This window comes from Crinia signifera, chromosome 6, assembly GCF_055691185.1.
Source record: "Crinia signifera chromosome 6, ASM5569118v1, whole genome shotgun sequence".
NCBI lineage: Eukaryota > Metazoa > Chordata > Amphibia > Anura > Myobatrachidae > Crinia > Crinia signifera.
The window spans coordinates 43,910,781-43,923,440 of record NC_139222.1 but is presented as its reverse complement, the minus strand read 5'-3'; the positions used below and the strand labels follow the sequence as shown (position 1 = coordinate 43,923,440).

Here is a 12,660-nt window from a genome sequence, read left to right as displayed (position 1 = left end):
TATGGTCACTAGGGGCCTTATTTTGGTTCATTCTTTCTGACAAAATCCTTCTTAGATGGGCAAAACCATGTGCACTGCAGGTGGGGCAGATGTAACATGTGCAAAGAGAATTAGATTTGGGTGGGGTTTTACTTTAAAGTGAGATCTATATTGCAGTGTAAAAATAAAGCAGTCAGTATTTTCCCTGCACAGAAACAAAATTACACACCCAAATCTAATGCTCTCTGCACATGTTACATCTGCCCCCCCTGCAGTGCACATGGTTTTGTCCATCTAAGAAGGATTTTGTCAGAAAGAATGAACCAAAATAAGGCCCTAGGTCTAGAGCAACTAGGTCGACAAGCATTGGGTTGACACCACTAGGTCGACAGGCAACAAGGTCGACATGTGTCTAGGTCGACACAAGCATTAGGTCGACATGGGGTTTTCCACTGTTTTTTGAGCCGAAAGGCAGCATTTCATGCCCTACCATCCACTAGGGCATGGTGGGAGAATAAAACGCACCGTGTCCGAAGCATTGCGAGCGATGCGGTGCACTTCAAACTGTGTCCATGTTGACTGTGTTGACAATCGGGTCCAAAAACTGAAAAACCCCATGTCCACCTTTTGATTGTACTTCAACTTAGTACAAGTACAATTATTGGGGAGTCCAGTTGAAGTGGCAAAACATTTTACAAGGACTCATCTCATATAGTGGGGTTACAGCGCCTATGATCACCTGTTGTTTTTTCTTACACTGATCAGTAAATTTGGGTGAAATCCAGATTTACCTTACAGATGGTTATCCATCAATCGTACCATCGATGGTTAATCCAGCGATGTCCATCCCTAAGTAAACGTTATTCTTGCAAATTAAAATATACTCGCAGCCTAGCCAACAGATCCGCGCCGCCCTGTCCCCTCCCCAGCTCATTAGTGATGGGAAATCTAGTTCGTTTTGGTGACTAGTTCATTATGATCTAGTTCACCCAAAAGATTAGATCAGAAGATTAGTTCATCTAGTTCATTTAGTTCATTATTCCAGCACTGACTCAGAGACTGAGAGGAGTGCATGGAGCTAGATGAACTAGACTAGATTATGACACACAGAGCAGGCATTGTAATACTAGCTCATTGTAGGAGTTTAGTCTTGTTAGAGTGATCATATACTGTATGTTTAATAAATCAGATTATTTTCTAGTTTAGAAAAGCAATAAATTATGCAGCACCTTCTAGTGACATGCTTATTGTTTAGCTCTGCAATATTAATCCCATTGTGGTTATTATTTTACATTCCATAATATGCAAGTAAAATACCCAAATTCAGAGTAATTTAATAAGTCAATTTTTTTCTGCTTTTAAAATACAGTAATTAGAAAAAAAACATGTCTCATTGCCCCAATGTAACTGACCTTAGAGAGATAAAGTAGAGACTTTGCAAAGTAACCAGTTGCTGATTGGTTGCTAGGGGCAACTGCTCCACTGTATGCATCATGAAGGTTCATACATATCCATCTCTGACTGTAATGTGGAGTAAACAGAGCTACTACAGTATACTGTATAACATGCAGCAGCCAGCACTGTGTCTGTGGCTGCATACACACAATACCTGTGCCTAAGCACAGCAGTGCCACACATGGTAGCTCACAGGTACTGTACAGTCTCATTATGGTGTATAGTCAGAGATTAGTTCAGGGATCTGTATGATCCGTGAACTAATTGAACTACTGAACTATTTGCAGGACTCATGAGTCATCAGGACAATGTAGTTCATTTGGATCCGCAGAGTCCAGACCATGTCTGAGCTCAGCACTGCCATCTTTGGCAGCTACCATGTACTGCCTCCTGTGTATTGCATGAGAGCTGATAACATGGCTGCTGCAGAAGCTCCTACACAGATCCCAGCAGAAGATTTAGCACAGCAGTATGCTCAGGACCCAGTACCAGAAGCAGCACCAAGTGTTTGGACATCTGAACTAATCATATAATGATAGCATCACATAAAGGTGAGCAGCATGAGCACACATTCTCACTCAGACACACCACACAACTTTGTCTAGGCAGTTCATATTTATATTTTATTAGATCTGTATTTGCTGGGCTTTGTTGTACTTTTAACTTTAGATTCAGGAAGTAAAGATCCAGTAAATGAGCCTTATGGAGCTGCTGGGCTCTGTCTGTCTGTGTTACACCTCCCACTTGCTTTACTTCCTGGTGAACTAAATGAACTAATCTTTGCCAGAGCAGTGATCTGAACGATTTAGTTCACTTTGAAGATTAGTTCATTTTGATCTAATCATTCACGAACTACCCATCACTACAGCTCATCCCCTTGGTAAAAAGCGAGGGGATGTGTACGAGAACACATCCCTTCGCATGCAGCCGGAGTGAAATCATTCAATGGTCGCCGACTGATGTCAGTTACCATCGCATCGAAAGATTCAATGGCGGAAGCCCAGCCATCATTTGATGGTGCTCTTCCGATGTTCATCCTTAGGACTTACACCATGTTAGGTGTAAAAAATCCGTCACACGTAGGTTTAAAAAATAAAATCAAGAAAAATTCAAGTCAACCTTTTCAAAGGTCAAACTTTGCCATGTCAACCTTTTGTTTGTGTCAATATTTTGTCAATGGTGACCTATTGCATGTCGACCTTTTTTCATGTGTCAATAGTGGATGACCGAGACACTGTCGACCCATCAATCGGAACCAGTTCAATTGCGTGGACACCTCCCAGGTGCTGGTCAGAAATGTAAAATTTACAGATACTGTGTTCCATTGACTAACGGAAAAATTTGCAGTCGCTCGTCCGTATTGTGACTCATGCACGCTAGACAACACCATTTGCAAGTATCATCAATGATTTCCTTTGAACTACCAGGTGAATGTTACAGTGAATGATATTATTTAGTGATGTCACCCAGTCCCCGCTCCGTACATGCAGTTGTTGACTAGTCAAAACGCAGCTGTATGTACAGACGAAGGTGGACATCGTGAACGATATTGATCGCACACACTAATCAATATTACAAAACGATATTGCTCAGGAGGCCCAAAAATAAGTGATATAGTTTGTAATAGTGCTTCAGCTGGCCATAAACCAGAGCGATATTGTGTACAAATGCACAATTTTGACAGGTCATGCCATCGATTGTGTGCACATTGTGAAGTATAATATAGGTATGACGCACAGTCCCGCGGGTCGAGAGGTCGCACTTCAGATCATACGCACTGCATGTATGATCTGTCTTCTCTTTGCTTGCGCAAGTAAGCAGATTGTACTTTTTAAGCATGTATCCTAAGGATAAGATGAAATACAGACTAGGTTTACATCAATGATTGCTTTGCATATTTAGATTGCGGGCCTGGTTATTTGTTTTATTCCAAGGTAACCTACTGTAGCTCTCGTTTAGCTTCCTGTGTGGCATACTGTCTGCATTATCCCTCCCTCTGCCCCACTATGGTCACTGTGTTTGGTGAATTCACTAAGGACAGAAGTTATACTGAGCCCAGGGCCCCAGGAAGTCTACACACAACACAATACCCCCTCATACCAGCCAGCTCACAGCACCCATTTACTAAGCTCCACCCACTTTAGGCTCCACCCACATTCTCGGGGTACAGTGAGTCCCTCCCCCATTCTCCCCAGCAACTCTCACGGGGTCATTGTCTTCGCTCTTCTCCTCCGTCTCCAGGTCCAGATCAAAGACAGCTGCCATTGCTGCCTTATACCGGAACAAAAGGAGCGCGCTATTTCCGGGTCCATGTTCTTATAGTTACTGCGCCAGCCGTAATGAGTGACAAATGCATGCTAATGACTTCCTGTCTCCAGTCTTACGTAGACTTAACATATGATTGGGCTTCGGCAAAATGGCCGCCAACGTTGCCAACGTGCATCAGCAGTGCAGACACTTTCAGAATTTAACTACTCGGGTTTAGTGACGGGGCAAAAGATAACCGCTCCTGTTGTCTTCGTTTGATATTGCATCATATGAGCGAGGTCTCCGGAATCATGTCCTCTTGCATCCATTCTTCAGCACTGCAGTTGGTGCTCCGAGTGTCAATGCGCGACCTAGCTGTGGTCAGGCAAACCTTTTAGATTACTGCCATCTACTGGATGTAGGGAGAACTGCATGTTTCATTACAGTGATTCAGATGACCTGCAGAGCATTTATCATTTCATTTGAGGCAAATTCCCCAAAAACAAGCCACAAATATTAATTATTCCCCGAATTTAAGAATCTCTGATCCCTGCTGCGATCCGTCCTATGCCTAGGGTTCAGGGCCGGCGCCACCACTAGGCAGCTCTAGACATTTGCCTAGGGCGCCGGCACCTGGAGGGCGGCAGTTCGCCCCTCACCCCCAGTATGGAGGGTTAGCGAACTGTGTAAAAAACTTGCGGTGCCGGCGTCCCTGCAGTGCTGGAGCGGGCAGGGGTGTCCGTGCCGCGGGGGTACCTGCGGCGCTGTCATTGTGTACAAAGCTGGCGGCGGCCGGCGGGGTCCCTGCAGTGGATAGAAAATAACTAGAGACACCCGCTCTGGGAGAGAGAAGACTCAGTTGCATCTCTCCCCCGCTCAGAATACGGCACTTATCAGCGTGTGCTGAGCTGAGGAGAGAGTCTGTGCTGCAGCAGCAGCCTGTCCTCTACTCCCACTGCCTGGCTTCCTGTAGCGGTGGAGGGGGGCGCAGGTCCCGGGGCCCCTCCATCAGACCTCTCCATCAGACCCAGGCACTTGATGTGCCAAGTTTTGCAAATGATACATCGCATGCGATGTATCATTTGCAACTCCCGGGGAGCTGCAATGTGGAGCGAGCAGGGGGGCCGGGGACATCGAGGTGGCGGGCGGGGGATGCTGCAAGGCGGCTGGGGGGACAGACGCAAGCTGCTAGTAGTGGGGGACACAGGCGGCAGTAACATAGAGCCGGGCGGGGGGAGCGCTCTCTCAGCCAATTGCTGACAGGCTGAGAGAGCGCTCAGCCAATCACAGGCTGCCCATTCATTGTATGGGTTTTTTTTTTTTCAGTGCTGACAGCTCCCGGCTCCCCCCGCCCGGCTCTATGTCACTGCCGCCTGTGTCCCCCGCAGCGTCCGCACTCCTAGCACCGTGTCCCCCCGCCCCTACCCGGACGGAGCATGACAGCTCCCTGCTACGGCTCCCCCTGCCGCCCCCCCTCCCTCGCCGGCGTCTCCCGCCCCCCTCCCTCGCCGGCGTCCTCAGAGTCCCCACGGCTGCACATAAGATTTATCTTATGTGCAGCCGGTCCGACGTCCCGACTCTGACCCGATGCGCACGGGACCGCGCATCGGGTCGGACCGGGTGTCAAAACCTGCGATTTGGTCCGATTTCACTGCCCGATCCATCTGGATCGGGTGAAATCGGGGCCAAATCGCATAGTGTATGGCGGCCTTAACGCTGTGTACACACGGTGAGATTCCCTTGCTATTCGACTTTAAGATTCGAGTGCTATGCAATCTTTGCTAACTGTACTATTTACATACAAAATCATACAATCCGCATTCGATTTGCACTATATAGTTATTGCTGCCCTGTCTATCGGGGTTTCGATTTGTGCTGTCACGCGATGGCAAGGTAAAAAAAACCTGTGCGATCTGCATATGATCTGCATGCGATATTGACTATATAGTCAAAATCTAATGTCAAATCTCACCGTGTGTACACAGCATAAGACTCTCTACCTTGTACTCTGCTACCTTGTATGGGAAGAGGGCGCCCCCGGCACCCAGGGCCGGTGCTAGGCACCGGAGCGCCCCAGGCAGGGAGGGGGGGCGCCCCGGTGCTCAATCACTTACCCGTGCGATGCTGGCCGCCGCGGCGACACTCCCCAGGGAGGGGGGGGGCTTGCCGGGTTCAGCGATGCGGCGAGTGGCGCCGTGACATTCCGGGGGGGGGGCGCTTGCTGTGCAATTCGGCGCTAGCCGCCACAACGCTGCCCAGGGAGGGGAGGGGAGGGGAGGGGGGCTTGCTGGGTCCGGTCCGGTGCTGTGACTTTCCAGGTGGGGGGGGGAGCTTGCCGGGTGATACAGGTCGCCATGCCATGACGCTCCCCGGGGATGGGACTGCTTGCTGGGTGATGGGGATGGGGGGGGGGCAGCTCCAAACTGCCGCCCTCCAGCGGCCGGCGCCCTAGGCAAATGCCTAAGGCTGCCTAGTGGTGGCGCCGGCCCTGCCGGCACCCACGTCATCGCTGAATTACCATGGGTATGGGAAGGCGAATAACCAATTCGCCGTGCCCACTTGCACCAAGCATCTCCACATGCACAGAAATGCGCAGAAGCTAAACATCCCCCCTGTACCAACGCACGGGGGAGCAATCAAATTAGAATGACCACCATGGTGTAGACACATGTACATACCAGCAGATGGCAGCACATAATGTAATATGCTGTTTACTTGTGGTTAAAAATGTGGCTAATAACAAGTGCTATGGTAACTAAATAGGAAGTTTCAGAGAATTATATAAATTAACATTTATTCCAGCCCCAATTGCAGATTTTTTTTTTTACATTATTTAGTCAGATACAAAAACATTAAGCTGCACGGGGCACTGCCCCTGCCACCACGTGGCACAACTTGTCTGCCAGCTCCCCCATGACCCACTGTAGAAGCCAGAGCGCCATGTCATCACAGCGGAGGAAGGCGCTCGCCTCCGCTGGCTATTCTCTGCCCCCCACTTGCTCCTGGCAGCGGGGAGCTCCTGGCAGCTGCGATCCTCGGCTAGTTTTATTGATCCTAGCCAATAACCTCCTGGGCAATTAAATCCCCAGTGGCAATGAGCATGTAATCACCCTATGGCAACAAGCAGGAAATCCCCTGTGGCAACAAGCATGTAATCACGGACAAACAGAAATGATTCCCGCTCCAGGTTTCTAGTATTATACTAGTAATCAGACTCTCTTTTCTCCTCTAATACAAATATTTACAGGGAATAGTATCCCACAGATTGGGAAATAGGAGGTGCTACCTACTACTTAATTATAGACATATATCAGGAACAAGAAAAGGTAAGTATAATGTAGGTGCACTGAAAATCTAATAATAACTCATAAAATATAGCTTTTAATGTTTTTCAATAAAATCGGTGAAATATTCAAATTTAATAGAATGGAAAATATAGAATAGAAAATATTAGATTTAAAACAAAAATGACCACAGCTCAACTATGTCCTGAATTTGCCGGGATAAATTATCCCTGTATGTTTTCAATGGTGTTGCAGTAAGATGCTTGCTTTCTGAATATTGTATCACAAAAAATAAATGTTACTTTTCTTGCATTTTTTGTTACAAGAAAAGAAGGTAATAGTATCCTTTTATTCAAGATCACTATCACTTGGGCTGGATGGCACTTAAATGCTTTTAATATGTACTAAATAGATCGGAGCTTATCTTGCTTGATACATATATTTTGTGGGGAAACGGTCATTGTGAGCGAAGCGAGCGATGCGAGGGGCTGCGGTGCGACTCCAACTGTGTCCATGTCGACTGTGTCGACATTCGGGTCAAAAAAACAGTGAAAAACTCATGTCAACCTAATGACTGTCGACCTAAAACCATGTCGACCTTAAGTCATGTCGACCTTGAGCCATGTCGACCTTTAACCCTGTCGACCTTGGGGACAGTCGACCTTCCGGGGTCGACCTAATGACTGTAGACCTAAGTTTGTTCTGACAGATGTACCGCTTCCCCATGAATAGGTTCACAGATACGCTCATATATATTCACTAGTTCTTGATTCCAGCAGTAATAGTGTTTTTTTTTATAAACAGTGGTAAATTGGTGATAATCAGGAAAAAACTCTCACTGTATCAGCATATTGATTCCACAGCATGTGTTATCTCTGGTTGCCGAACGGGGTACCGACAGTCCGGATCCCGACAGGCATTTACCCGACGTCGGGATCCCGACTGTCAAAACACCGACAGCCGGGTTCCCGACGACCACCGGCTATTTTCCCTCATGGGGGTCCACGACCCCCATAGAGTGAGAACAGAATAGGTGGCTCACGTAGCGAGCCACTGTGCCCGCAAGGGGCTTAGTTGCACTCACCATGCTGTCTGGGTCCTGCCAGTCAGGATCCGGACATGGGCTAATGATTGTCGGACCCCTGTACCACACCTGTTATCTCTATACCCCACTGACCTAATGCAGTAACAGGCAGTTATACTGCAGAGTGTCTCTGACAGTAAATGGTTACTGAGCTGTGTAAAGTAACAAGGTTTAATCTGTGCAGTTCTTATAGCAGCCTGTAAATGCAAGTGTCACTGATATAGTTTCGTTTATCCTCATATAATACATATTTTTTGCAGCTGCCGTATGCCGCTATAAGATCTCGGCAGTGTAACTGCCACTTGCCGGGTGCTTAGCTTACTGCCCGTGTATCACGGACTAATCGCGGCTCATATGAGCCGCTCTATCTGCTGCTTAGGCGGCTCTATGAGATTCGGGTGTCGAATCGGGTGTTTGAATGTAACGCCCGTGTACCACAGGCGTAGTCCGGTTGTGAGTCGGCTAAGATTAAGCTCACGTCGTCACTCTGCTTGCTGCCTGTCTGCAACTATTAACTCTAGGAATTAGTTAACACATCTAAGCTCTTAACATATATTCACACACATTTTTAAAACTTAAGCTGTGTACACACGGGGGCGATAGGGGCTGAAATCGCTGGGAATATGGTCGCTGGCGACCATATTGCCAGTGATGGGAGCGTGCCCTGGCGATAAATCGCCGGGTGCGCACTCCCGTTTTCAGCCCCATTCTAATTGCTGGTCCCAGGAGCTTGCTCCTTCGACCAGCTGTTTACCTCTGTGGCACCACCCGGCAGAGGTTCCTTCTCATCAGCGACCATCTCTGGTCACTGATGAAAAGGAGAAATTGAGCAATATATTACTGAGCAATATATCTCCCCTGTGTGTACGGGGCTATAGACATAGGAGCTTCCTCAGGGCATTAATCATCCCATGGCAACAAGCAGAAAATCCCTCTTAGCAACGAGCATGTAGTCACTCCATGGCCACAAGCAGGAAATCCCCCATGGCAAGGAGCATGTAACTCCTGGCAACCACCATGTAGGTAAGTGGCACTTATGTGACATAATGTATAATGGCCATTATGGCGTGGGGCATATTGTGTAATGAGTATTACGCTGTGAGGCATAATGTGTAATCGGCATAATGCTGTGGGGCATAATATGTAATGGGCATCACCATGTGGGGCATAATATGTAATTGGCATCACGTGTCAGGCGTCATGTGCAATTGGCATCACCTGTGGGGTGTATTGTGTAATTGGCATTACGCTGTGGGGCATAATGTGTAATGGGAATTACGCTGTGGGGCATAATGTGTATTGGGCATTATTTTGTGGGCATAATGTGTAATAAGCAATATGGTGTGGGGCATATTGTGTAATGGGCATCATGGTGTGGGGCATAATTATGGTGTGGGCATAATGTGTAATGGGCATCATGGTGTGGGGTGTAATTCGCATTATGGATAAACAGTGTATAATGATTTAAGTAGCCTGGCATTGTTAAGGCTTGATTTGTGATGCGTGCTAGGGGCAGGATGTAATATCACTAAAATGCAGTAAAAACCCTGTTGTACCGCATTTTGGTATGCAGGAAAACCAGCACACTGTGTTAATGCTGCAGGAGGTACCGCCAATGAGCTTTGAAGTGCATCCTCCACCGCCCTGCACGGATCCCCACAGCTCCCCCCCTCACCTGTGTCCGGACAGCCTTCTGGTGTGCTGCCCGGACCAGTGACCTTTTTCTCCCTAGTCCCGTACATTCCCCATTCTGGGTGAAGGGAGTAGGAGGAGAGTCGCATTAGAAGCCAGGCAGGAGAAGGGAGAAGAGCTGCCGGGGCCCTGCTCACCCCCTGCAGGCTGCTTCGCAAAAAAAAAAATTGGTACTTGTTTCCTAGAACGGCGCCCACTAATCAATTTGCTTAGTGGTCTATTCTGTGTAGGGAAATCGCATCGCATTGCATCGCATGGGCCATTTTAGGGCCATGCGATGCGCGATGCAATTTTCCTATGTAATTTATTCACTGCTCTCTCAGACCCCAGCCATCGCATCGCATCTGCCACAAAACGCATGCGATCGCATGCGATTTTATAGGGTGTGCGATGCCATGACATTAGGTATACAATCATATGATTGTATGTCCCAAAAATAGGTTTAACGCACCCCCCACTATCCACGCCACCCCGAAGAGTGGCGAGCGCAGCTTGCTGCAGGGCTTGCTCATTACCCCACTATCCACTATCCATTTATTTAAAAGTGACATGGTTCATAGAATATGCCTAATATATTATATATACAGCGCAAAGCGCAGACAAAAAGTCAGTATCCATCTTATATGGAATGGTAAAAAATGATGTGCAGCCAAATACTGAGACCGGCATTACATCTGTCCTGACAAGAGACAGCCCCAGTATAGTAAACCATACACTGAACCATATCAGCAGCCATTGCCATTAAAACAGGTTTTTGGGTTAATGATGAACACCAGTTTTCAACATTGCATCAAGCTATCAGTCCAAATGTACTAAGCTTTGAAAAGTGATAAAATGGAGAGTGTTAAATGACCAACCAATCAGCTCACAACTGTCATTTTTGAAAATACAGCATGTGAAATGGCAGTTAGGAGCTGACTGGCTGGCACTTTATCTCTCTCCACTTTATCACTTTTCAAGGCTTAAGGGGTTATTCAGAGTTGATCGCCGAGGTGAGAATGCACAATCCTTGTGATTATCAATGGCATAGCGATTGTTGCATGCATAGTACTGACAGAAACAGTGAATAGATCTAATCGCGGTGGTGACCGCCCATTTTCTGAGCAGAGGATATTAGTTGCAGTCATCTGCAACTTTGCAGAGGACATATATATTGGCAGATGCTCAATTAGTTTAGTGATAAGGTGCTCGCAAGGGAGGGGTAATGCTGAGTAAGGAAGACACAGTTTGTGTTCCCCCAGCACCCTGAATGATACCAGTAACAAGATATAAATCCTATATGGTAACAGAATTCAGAGATCTTGGTTAAATATATTTTAATATATTTAAATATATGTGCAAATTTATTTGTAAGCCCCCAAGCCGTCGTCAAGGCTTCTCTGTGTATTAGGGGTCCCTAGTGCTATATCTAGGTGCAGGGTGCGGCAACCCAAAAAACAGCATAAGCCAGAAAGCCCAGGGTAGCGCATCAGTGATAATACTATAGTGTTAATATATATTAGTGTCATGCTGTGTACACACGGTACAATCCAGCATGAGATTTTGACTATATAGTCAAAATCGCATGCAGATCGTATGCAGATCGCACAGGTTTTTTATCCTTGCGATCCCGATGCGCGCTCCTGAGACAGCACAAATCGAAGCCAGATAGACAGGGCAGCAATGACTATATAGTGCAGATTGTATGAATTGTATGTAAAAAGATTGTATAGCACTCGGGAATCTCACCGTGTGTACACACCATTAGGAAGCCGAAGCCATATTCAGAAAGTGATAATAAGTGTTAAGTGTTAATAGAATGTAATGTTCTGCCACACTAAAGCCATCCAGGCCAACCACACCCCACACCTCCCGTGACTATCCCATTTCGGCGGATAGCGGGTATCTGAAAGGTAAATATAGGCTAGAGAAATCAATCCTTGATATGTGTTAGTCTTTCACATTACTTCACTGTCTTGAGTGTGACTTATAAAAGTAGCCAGGGGCGCCACTAGAAATGTTGGGGCCTGGGACTGACCTACAGTCCGGGACCCCAGCGGCACAGCGCCAAAACTCCAGCCGCCCCCCCCCCCCCCGCGCGCGTGCATTCCCCATTACGATTACTTACAATCACCCGCATTGCAGCATCTTCCTCCGCCTCCTTCAGCCTCCACGGTCAGGTCCGGAGCGCACACTGAACAGTGCAGCCTGCAGAGCGCCGAGCCCCTCTGTGTCCTAAGCCTCGGGTGGGGGAGGCGGTGCGTGGGGGGCTGTGGGGCTCCAGAGGCCGGGGCCCGGGACAGCTGTACCCAGGGCACCCCCCTATCGGCGGCCCTGAAAGTAGCATTATTCTGGCACCAGTTTGGGTAGGAGGTGCTACCATTCTGAATGAGCCACGGGCAATCTAAGCTAGTAACTTGCTTACTGTATAAGGAACCAATTATGACAGTTGGAAAAAAAACACATTATATACAACCTAGGGCCTGATTCAGAGTTGATCGCAAATGTGAAATCTTTCTCAAATGAGCAAAACCATGCTGCACTGCAGATGGAGCAGATGTAACATGTGCAGAGAGTTAGATTTGGGTGGATGTGTTCAAACTGAAATCTAAATTGCTGTGTAAAGCATCCAATATTTACCCTCCACAGAACAAAATAACTCACCGAAATCTAACTCTCTCTGCGCCTGTTACATCTGCCCCACCTGCAGTGGTTTTGTCCATTTGAGAAATATTTAACATTTGAGATCAACTCTGAATCAGGCTGTTATACCTAGAGCATGAGTAATAAAAGTTTCAGTTGGTGGATGAGGGTAGGGCTGGACCCTCGCAGTGTCTGAACTTACTTTTTTTTTCTCCAGTGTGTTATAGTACAGTGACGTCTCCCTCTCCCTATCTAATGGCTTGTTCTGTAGGTCTTGATGGGTTGCCATGGATACTC

At 47.3% G+C, this 12,660-nt stretch overlaps 1 protein-coding gene across 2 annotated transcripts in view; it reads right to left on the bottom strand.

The window, feature by feature from the left end:
• The window catches only part of RPS6KB2 (ribosomal protein S6 kinase B2), a 31,416-nt gene extending 27,444 nt beyond the window's left edge, over positions 1 to 3,972 (bottom strand). The window contains exon 1 of one of the 2 annotated variants that reach the window (XM_083146082.1): positions 3,634 to 3,972. In XM_083146082.1, the coding sequence (XP_083002208.1) occupies positions 3,634 to 3,699 (66 nt within the window). In that variant the 5' untranslated portion in view covers positions 3,700 to 3,972. The remainder of the gene's footprint in view (positions 1 to 3,633) is intronic. The other variant, XM_083146083.1, reaches the window with a different exon arrangement.
• Positions 3,973 to 12,660: the final 8,688 nt, after the last annotated feature.